This window comes from Doryrhamphus excisus, chromosome 3, assembly GCF_030265055.1.
Source record: "Doryrhamphus excisus isolate RoL2022-K1 chromosome 3, RoL_Dexc_1.0, whole genome shotgun sequence".
Lineage (NCBI taxonomy): Eukaryota > Metazoa > Chordata > Actinopteri > Syngnathiformes > Syngnathidae > Doryrhamphus > Doryrhamphus excisus.
The window spans coordinates 13,089,017-13,099,418 of record NC_080468.1 but is presented as its reverse complement, the minus strand read 5'-3'; the positions used below and the strand labels follow the sequence as shown (position 1 = coordinate 13,099,418).

At 37.7% G+C, this 10,402-nt stretch overlaps 1 protein-coding gene across 1 annotated transcript; it reads right to left on the bottom strand.

The window, feature by feature from the left end:
* Nucleotides 1-3,439: 3,439 nt before the first annotated feature.
* Nucleotides 3,440-8,999, bottom strand: LOC131125641 (uncharacterized protein CXorf38 homolog). The gene is made up of 6 exons (XM_058067370.1): nucleotides 8,770-8,999; nucleotides 7,511-7,645; nucleotides 7,299-7,424; nucleotides 5,915-6,064; nucleotides 5,645-5,833; nucleotides 3,440-4,464 (listed from the first exon to the last, which is right to left on the bottom strand). Exons 1-6 carry the CDS (start codon nucleotides 8,968-8,970, stop codon nucleotides 4,345-4,347), a joined length of 921 nt encoding a protein of 306 aa, XP_057923353.1. The 5' UTR covers nucleotides 8,971-8,999; the 3' UTR covers nucleotides 3,440-4,344.
* Between the last annotated feature and the right edge of the window lie 1,403 nt (nucleotides 9,000-10,402).

Here is a 10,402-nt window from a genome sequence, read left to right as displayed (position 1 = left end):
TTTTAGATTTTCATGAATATGAATTTAAGCAGACATTTACCGCTATCATGCTAGGTGTTAGCATGCTAACATTAGCATATCAGCATTTTAACATTGTAACATGAGCATACTAGCATTTTTTTTAGATTTTCATGAATATGAACTTAAGTAGACATTTACCGCTATCATGCTAGGTGTTAGCATGCTAACATTAGCATATTAGCATTTTAACATTGTAACATGAGCATACTAGCATTTTTTTTAGATTTTCTTGAATATGAACTGAAGTAGACATTTACCGCTATCATGCTAGGTGTTAGCATGCTAACATTAGCATAGTAGCATTTTAACATCGTAACATGAGCATACTAGCATTTTTTAGGTTTTCATGAATATGAACTTAAGCAGACATTTACCGCTATCATGCTAGGTGTTAGCATGCTAACATTACCATAGTAGCATTTTAACATTGTAACATGAGCATACTAGCATTATTTTTAGATTTTCATGAATATGAACTTAAGCAGGCATTTACCGCTATCATGCTAGGTGTTAGCATGATAACATTAGCATAGTAGCATTTTAACATTGTAACATGAGCATAGTAGCATTTTTTAAATAGATTTTCATGAATATGAACTTAAGCAGACATTTACCGCTATCATGCTAGGTGTTAGCATGCTAACATTAGCATAGTAGCATTTTAACATTGTAACATGAGCATACTAGCATTTTTTTAGATTTTCATGAATATGAACTGAAGTAGACATTTACCGCTAGCATGCTAGGTGTTAGCATGCTAACATTAGCATAGTAGCATTTTAACATTGTAACATGAGCACACTAGCATTTTTTTTAGATTTTCATGAATATGGACTTAAGCAGACATTTACCGCTATCATGCTAGGTGTTAGCATGCTAACAATTATTACTGAGATTTTTAGCATTTTCAGATATAGGCACTTAAACACTTTTGTGCTATTATGCTTGGTGTTAGCAGGCTAACATTAGCATGTTAACATTCTTTTGCTCATTCAAACCCTTCCATGTTATGTTTTTATGGTCAAAGAGTCTTAATAAGTATATAAAATAAATGTAGGAGTTAATATTTATGAGGTAAATCACAATATGGGGGGACCTGCGGCATTTGGTGGAGGGTCTGTGCTCGCTGAGTGCTTTTCTAGTTAGGTTATTTTTCATTATATCTGTAATGTACTCGTCAAATAAAGACAAAGATGAAATTAATCGCTGTAGGCAAATGAGGAGCCAGTAATGTATTGATAGTCAAACACATACCAGCTATGAAGGACAAACAGCAAGCCCATTTACAAATTGATATACCCAGAAAGGTAATTAATGGTGCAGTCAAAGTGACATGATGACAAACAGTGACCACACAGCACATAACAATGGAACACATAACATTGGACACTAAGTGACAAAACAGCAACGACTGTATGGCAAAGGCATGTGGTCAAACATCCATCTGTAAAAATAAATCAAGATTGAAAAAATAGATGAGGTCTGCCAAAGGGAACGAGAGCACGGCATATTTGCATAGCCTTTGTTTAGCAAAAAACACGACTTCATGCAAAGAATTTTAGAACACCTCCAAGGTCATGCTGCTGGTGAAAGTGAGATATTGTTAGTCAAAATGATTTACAACAACGGCGTGAAGTAAATCACTTTTTTATGGGGGTGTATTGATGCTATTTTGTAATTTGACACAAATACTGCCACAAATGTCAAGGAGATGGGAAATTATGGATGTCCCTTTGCTGCGTTTCTTGATAAATGTCCTGCTCGGCAAGCAACACCGCTTGAATACAAACTCTAACTCTCAACAAACTCTTTTCTGGACTTGAGTGGCATAATGTATGTATATACAATAAATACAAATGACATCAGTAAAGTTCATTCAGCGTAAGGCCCACAAATCACTCCCCTTGTAGTTCAGGTGTGCCTCAAGGCTCTGTCCTGGGGGCCCTCCTATTCATCATCACCTCTACAATATTTCCCATAAATACAATATCCACTGTCATTCAGTGACATTCAGCTCTCTTTCTCAAGCAAACCAAATTAGATCCTCCCGTGTAAAATTACATTATTAAAAATTACAACTTTTTTTTTTACAATTTTATTCTTGAAATATAATGACTTTTTTCTCTTAAATTTAAGACTTTATTCTCTGAAATGTATGACTTTTTTTCTCGTAAATATAAAACTTTTTTTCCCGTAAATTTGCTACTTTATTCTTGAAAGATAATGACTGTTTGTCATACATTTGACTATTTACTACTTTTTTCATTGTCGTAAATTTATGACTTTTTTCTGATAAATGTTTTTTCTTGTAAATTTACAACTCTTTTGGTAGTAAATTTACAACTTCATTCTCATAAATGTATGACGTTTCTCGTGAATTTACAACTTCATTGTCATGTAAGACCTTATTCTCGTAATATTACGACTTATTTTCTTGCAATTATTATTATTAACTATATATTCAAAGATTTATTACTTTTTTTCTCATAAACTTACATTTATTCTCGTAAATTTACAATGTCATTCTCGTTAATTTATGACTTTTCTCAAAAATGTACAACTTTATTCTTATAATAATTCTTCTTTTCCTGCAAATGCACGACTTTAAATGAACAACTTTTCTTGTTAATTTACAACTATTCTCGTGAATGTACGACACTTCTCATTTATTTACAACTTTATTCTTGTAAATGTATGACTTTACTACCATAATATTATGACTTTTTTGTTGTAAATGTATGACTTTATGCTTGTAATATTACGGCTTTTCTTGTACATTTCTGACTTTCTTCTCATAAATTTACTACTTTTTTTGGTAATATTACAAACTTTTTTCATATCAATTTACATTTTTTTCCCACAATATTACATTGTTTTTAAAAAAAAAAATCATAAATCAAGGACTTTTTTGGGTAAATTTACAACTTTATTCTCAAAATCTCAATTTTTTCACCCCCCTGTGTGGCTCTGATACTCCATCATACACACCTGTGTTTACTCTATAGCAAAAAATAAAAGCTACTTCCAAACATACATTTATGATTGTATTTAGTTGTGCAATGGTTAACATGTAACAGTAAAAATGAAAAGACATTAAAATAGTACATAAGGTGGCAACATGAAGAAATACAAAGTCCAATTAAAACTGCACCCCGGCGCGCTCGGGGGTACGCGCGAGTCGGGTGCACGGGCACGCGGACATGCCGTACAAAAAACCGTGTTGATCGGATAAGTCGTAAGAGAGTTACGGCACTTACAATTTTCTGACAGGAGGGGGCGACACCGGTGGCAAGGCGAATTTTTATTGCAATAAAAACTGCCATAAAAAAATTTGAGACGATCTGACCTTGCCAGAAATGCCAGAGTTTGAATTTCGTGATTTTTGACAAAAAAACGGGGGGGGGGGGGGGGGGGGGGGTTTGCATCGTTATTTTCATTTTTTTTCGACTTGCTTCTAACGCACTTTTCTGGTCAAAAACACAGTGGAAACCTCACACACACTCAACAGGGGCCCCAGAAGCACCCAAAAATGGCATAAAATGCCAGAGTTTGAATTTTGCGATTTTTGACAAAAAACGTAAGGGAAGGGGGGGGGGGGGGGGGGGGTATCGTTTTTTTTCAATTTTTTTCAACTTGCTTCTAATGCACTTTTCTGGTCAAAAACACAGTGGAAACCTCACACACACTCAACAGGGGCCCCGGAAGCACCCCAAAATGGCATAAAATGCCAATTAGCAGGGGCTAATTTTTTTTTAATTTCAAGGTGGCGCTAGCCAATTTTGGAACATTATATTTGAAACCCCTAAAATATCAAATTATTCACCAGACCTGATGCGCTTGCCAAATTTGGTGAGTTTTCGGGCCCTCAAAATGGCAATATTTCGTCGGAAGAATAATAATAATAAGAAGAAGAAACATTACGATTACAATAGGGCTTTCGCACTGTCAGTGCTTGAGCCCTAATAAGCCCAAGGATGATTGTATGTAAGTCAAGATGTCAAGATCTATAGTATCAAAATGAAAAAATGCTAACATAAAGTAACCCTAACCCTAACAGTTTGGACGTATAGCTGTGTTATAAAACCCATCCTTGCATAACAATTGTACACATTTCATGATTAAAATACCGTATTAGCATTGATCAGAGCACAAGCACAATTTAAGTAATAATATTCAAAACATCGCTGAGATGAACATCAGATTTGCCTGAGGCGTAAAAAACAATTCCTTCATAGAAAACCCAAAAGTAGAAATTATTGAGAATCAACTGAGATACTTCCTCAACTTTGGTGAAAATATCTCGGCCGCTCGTCATTCAACTTTTCAACTCTTCCAGTTGCAGGCCGCCAGCGAGCCGATGGCCTGCAGCTCTGCACAAAACCTCTCGCTCAGATCTTTATTTTCCTGCAGGAAGCCATCCAGCATCTTCAGCTGCTCCTTGTCCTGAGGAGGAAAAGGGAGCGGTTGAAAGAGTGAAATATTCATACACTATTTTTTATATAGGAGCGTATGAAAAGTATTAACACAGTAACACGACGCCTCGTTATAGGCGTATGTATAAGATGTGTAAGTGTTACAGGTTGTCAGCAAAGTACTTGTTCTTGTTCTTGCATGATCACAGCGTGTATAAAACATTGTTAGAGTTTTCTTAAGAGGGCTTCCAATGAAGGGCATTGTTAGCTAGCTCATATTGACTCCTTTTCTGCCTGTTACAATGGACAGAAAAGGGAAAGGAATATGTAGATGATAGATAGATAGATAGATAGATAGATAGATAGATAGATAGATAGATAGATAGATAGATAGATAGATAGATAGATAGATAGATAGATAGATAGATAGATAGATAGATAGATAGATAGATAGATAGATAGATAGATAGATCGATAGATGCATAGATGGATAGATAGATAGATAGATCGATAGATGCATAGATAGATAGATAGATGGATACTAGATGGATGGATGGATGGATGGATACTAGATGGATGGATGGATGGATGGATACTAGATGGATGGATGGATGGACACTAGATGGATGGATGGATAGATACTAGATAGATGGATGGATACTCGATGGATGGATGGATACTAGATGGATGGATGGATAGATGGATAGATACTAGATAGATGGATGGATACTCGATAGATGGATAGATACTAGATACATGGATGGATAGATAGATGCATAGACACTGGATGGATGGATGGATGGATACTAGATGGATGGATAGATAGATAGATAGATAGATAGATAGATCGACAGATGCATAGATAGATAGATAGATAGATAGTGTAATAATAAATAAATAATAATAATAATAATAATAATGTGGAGAATAAATAGATGACATCAAATATGAACAACAATGTACAGCGTAAACAGTCATTTGTACAAATAATTGGAATTATTTTGAATAAATAATAATAATTTAAAGTTGAATGATGGGCAAAAGTCAAGTTCAAGTACTAGTTCAACTATATCTTTGTGAACTGTTGTCGTTTGCTGTCGTGAAAAATACACAAAATATCTTATATCGTGATTTGTATTAACTATTGGAACCAAAATATATATCATTATATTCATAAAGAGTGCAAAAGATCTATAAGTGAATTTTCTCACCGTTGTTGGTTCTTCAGCGGTGTGCCGCAACTCCCGCAGCCTCTCCTGCAGCAAGTCAGCCTCCCATTGGCTGATGAGGTCAAGGCTGATATCGGGTTTGCTCACAGAATCAGAATCCAATGCATGCATGTCAGTAGAATCCACAGCGTGCAAGCCGGTCGCAAATATTGACAAGTCAACAGCCAACATCTCAAATAAACAAACAAAAAAAAACATGCCAAATGTGGTGCACCAAAAAAAAAAAAAAAAAAAAAAAAAAGACGTCCTTACCTGATTTATTTTTTCTTCAGCTGGTGCCATGCAGGGTACGTGTCTGAACAGTTGCAGGAAACGCTTCATGGCAACTTTGAAGTTTTTCATCCACTGATCCGTCACACCCAGGTTGCCGGAATGCATCAACTCATTCCTGCATTTGATCAGCTGTAACAAACGTGCACAATTTGTACCAACTGTCACATTTGGGCTTTGGTCAGCTACCTGAACCACTAACTGGAGACTGGGGTATGAGTCCCGACCCGCAGAGCGACCTGGGAGAGGTACTCACTATTACAGTAAACCTCGGATATATCGGATTCAATTGTTCCCACTGGTTTTGTCCGATATAAGCGAAATCCGTTATATGCGTATACCAGAAAATGTCTGTTTTACGCATATATCGGATTTATATCCGGTATATGCGTAAATCGGATTTTATCCGTTATAAAAAGGCACTTCCTTGACTATGTTTCCAATGTACCTGGACGGGCAGGCAACGCTGCAAATGCTGCAAATTACGTCGTATAGCGGCCTGTCACGATTCGGCGAATCGGAGCGCCACGATGCGGCCATCCGATATATGCAAGGGAAATTTAATGGAAATGCATTGGAACGGGACTGGAGATTTTGTCCGAAATAGGCAAAATCCATTATAAAAAATCCGATATATGCAATGAATTTTTATTGGAAATGCATTACAGAAAAATCGGTTCTTTTTTATCTGTCCGTTGTGAGCGAATTTCCCATATATCCGAGTCCGATATATCCGAGGTTTACTGTATTATACAGTGGTGTGAAAAAGTGTTCCTGATTTCTTCATTTTTTGCATGTTTGTCACAAAAAATATTTACTGAACATAAAATGTTTTAAATTACAATTAAAAAAAACAATTCCAAACCTACATGGCCTTGTATGGAAAAGTGATCCCCTCCTTTATAACTTATAACTCCAGCAAACCACAGTGAGAGCCATTATCCACAAATGGCTAAAACATTGAATAGCGGTGAACCTTCCCAGGAATTGCCGGTCAACCAAAATGACCCTAAGAGCGTAGCGGCGACTCATCCAAGAGGTCACAAAAGACCCCACAACAACATCCAAAGGACTGCAGGCCTCACTTGCCCCGGTTCATGACTCCACCATAAGAAAGACACCGGGCAAAAACAATCTACATGGCAGAGTTCCAAGACCAAAACCACTACTGAACAACCACAAAACATCTTCATGATCCCCAAGACCTTTGGGTAAAATACTTAAAAGATAATAAACTAAGCCTATTCACATCATCTTATTTCATATTGTATGTTTCATATCTCAGTCTTGTAAGTTCATGATTCAACAGAAGATTTTACAATGTACTAAGATTTATTCCAGTAATCTAGAATGGATGCTTGCTTACTTCTCTTACATACGTTGTTTTCACATTGACAGATGCAAACCAGTCACAGTAGTTGATGAGGTTGAGCAGAGCAGAAGGATCACACGTCTCCGCTGTCACATGCACCTGACCTCGTGGCATGTAGGCCTGAAGAAAGAAACAATAAATACATCGTTAAATCAGTACCAATTTGAACATTTCCATCAAATGTCTATGTGTGTGTGTGTGTAGACCTTAGCCACCTCCCAGTGGTCTGTCCTCCATGAAGATGGTGTACAGTTGCCCCAGTAGAGAGTGGGATGACGTTGTATGTGATGCTTCAGGATCTCAGACTTCCACTCTAAACACAGGCGGCACGCCTGGGAAAGCTGCACACAATAATTACATATTATATAATTACTGTATATAAACACACCAATCAGTGTCGAAGGCACAGCAGGGGTGTCTTAACTTACCCCTGCATGTGGGCTATGTTAATATTCTTCGCCATACAGTCAACTATTATGATGTATTTGTAAACAAACCCCTTAAAACATAACATAATTGAGATTCATTTAGAAAAAAGTCATTTCTAGAGCCTTGAGACTCCAGCAAACCACAGTGAGAGCCATTATCCCCAAATGGTGAAAACATGGAACAGTGGTGAACCTTCCCAGGAGTGGTTGGCCAAACAAAATGACCCCAAGAGCGCAGCTACGACTTATCAAAGAGGTCACAGAAGACCCCACAACAACATCCAAACATCTGCAGGCTTCACTGGCCTCAGTTAAGGTCAGTGTGTCAATGTTTCCCTGAGGGAATCCCAAATGTTTTAAATTACAATTAAAAAAAACAATTCCAAACCTACATGGCCTTGTATGTAAAAGTGAGCCCCTCCTTTATAACCTTTCTAAAGCTTTGGGACTCCAGCAAACCACAGTGAGAGCGATTATCCACAAATGGCGAAAACATTGAACAGCGGTGAACCTTCCCAGGAATTTCTGGTCAAGCAAAATGACCCTAAGAGCGTAGCGACGACTCATCAAAGAGGTCACAAAAGGCCCCCGCAACAACATCCAAAGAACTTAAGGCCTCGATGCCAATTTTTCAGATAATGAGGTTTTCGCATTTGGAAAGTTTGAGTAATGGATGGCGCTGAACGCTCGGTCTCAGAGAGGTTTTTTGCAATCCAGACCTCTTAATATGGGCATGCCCAGACATGCTGTAGGCCTGCCCTCCCCTCAGCTTTGCTTCGCTCTGTTTACGGTATTAGCAATGGCTTCCAGGAAATGTTGCCCGGCCAGCCACACAAACATATTTTCATTCGTCATTGGCATTTCAAACAGGAAGCCTGACACCTTTCTAACATTACTTGGTGGTATCAAGCTGTAGCTAGCAGTACTAGCTGTGTTTGTTTTGTGTAATGAACAAAAACTATTGTTTTTCTGTTCTTGATAATTCTTGATAATTCACTTATATCTGTATAAGACCAATTCACAGCGTGTTGCCAAACCTCAATATTCCTGGGATGACATGAGTTCTGACAGTGTTCCCGAAGACGAGGCTTTTCACGGAGCAAACCTCCGTGAAAAGCTCGCATTTGCTCATCGATGAAAGGAAGGATGGCGTCCTTTAGAATGTACAAACACTGGCCTGCTTTCAGCCAGTTTGTGTACTCTCTCCTGTTCAGACGCACGGCTAGATCCTCATTCATTGTGTCCGCTCAGATCCTTAAATCGAAACCAAGACAGTTGGAAGAACTTCTACAAGGAAAGCTCCGCCCTCCCCACCGCCCGTCCCGCAGTTATTCGTATTTGCCACTAGAGGGCAGCATCGGGAAGGCGAATTCAGACACCATTTGGCCACTACATTAAGTACACTTGGACAATCCATCTGCTACTCATACAGTTGCATTTGAAAATAGGGGAATATTTTGCAAAATAAAGGGGAAATTGGACAAAATGAAGGAAAGTCCAGTCTTCCACAAAATAAAGATGAAATATTAAGCAAGTAGTCATAATGATATGAGAAAAGTTGAAAAATTTAAATAAAAAAGTCAAATAAGTCAAATAACAATAGAGTCAAACTATTATGAGAACAGATATCTTTCATTCATTCATTTTCTTCTGCTTATCCACACGAGGGTCGCGGGGGAGCTGGAGCCTATCCCAGCTGTCTTCAGGTGAGAGGTGTCGCTGGACTACACCCTGGACTGCTTGTTTTTTTGCATGTTTTTTTTCCACTTAAATATTCCAGATAATCAAACAAAACAAAATATTAGTCAATGACAACACAACTGAACATAAAATCCAGTTTTTAAAGAAAATGTTATATTATTAAGAATTAAAATTCCAAATCTACATGGCCCTGTGTGAAAAAGTGATTGCCCCCCACCCCAGAAAGAAAGTCATTGAAATATGTCAGTCTGGAAAACGTTATAAAGCCATTTCTAACGTTTTGGGACTCAAGCCAACCACAGTGAGAGCCATTATTCACAAATAACAAAAACATAGAACAGTGGTGAACCTTCCCAGGAGTGGCCGGCCACACAAAATGACAAAAGTCTGGGTCATCAGACATTTTTGACTCGGAGTCCAACCCTGTTACTGCCTCTCCATCATCCAATATCTGTAAGACTATTTCAGCTGTGTATCTAGCAGCCAAGGCATGGATGAGGAAACAAAAGAGTAATACCCAACAATACATATAGTAATGTTAGCCAGCTAGTGTCAGCTAGTTATAAAGTAGGCTAATTAATTAGGCGTAAAATAATCTTCCTGAGGGGTGACACTTCTGATATAGTCTGTGTGGTCTACAGTTAATTTATTCCTGACAGCCAAAGTTGATAAGAATCAATGGTTCCTATTGGATTCCATAGTAAATGCATGCAGGTCATTTTTGACCCACTTATGGAAGGTTGGGGTCGTAACACAAAAACAAAAATGTCTTAAAATGTATAAAAGGTAAGCTAAAAATGTAAATGGCATGATATCAAAAACATGTTTTTTGAGGAATACCTCGCATATGAAATGATAAAAAAATTTCATTACGAAGGTTTTTCAAGAAAACAACCTGACCGGGTCATTTTTGACCCACTTACACATCTAAGGGGTAAAAAGGCTGGAAAAGCCTCCAATGTGGCTGAA

Excerpts from the sequence above, each read along its gene's own strand:
- LOC131125641 (XM_058067370.1), bottom strand. The coding sequence starts at position 8,970 with ATGAATGAGGATCTAGCCGTGCGTCTGAACAGGAGAGAGTACACAAAC. Across the intron at positions 6,065-7,298 it reads AAACAACGTATGTAAGAGAA|CTGATCAAATGCAGGAATGA; the intron begins GTAAGCAAGCAT and ends CGTTTGTTACAG. Across the intron at positions 5,834-5,914 it reads CTGAAGAAAAAATAAATCAG|ATGTTGGCTGTTGACTTGTC; the intron begins GTAAGGACGTCT and ends TGTTTATTTGAG.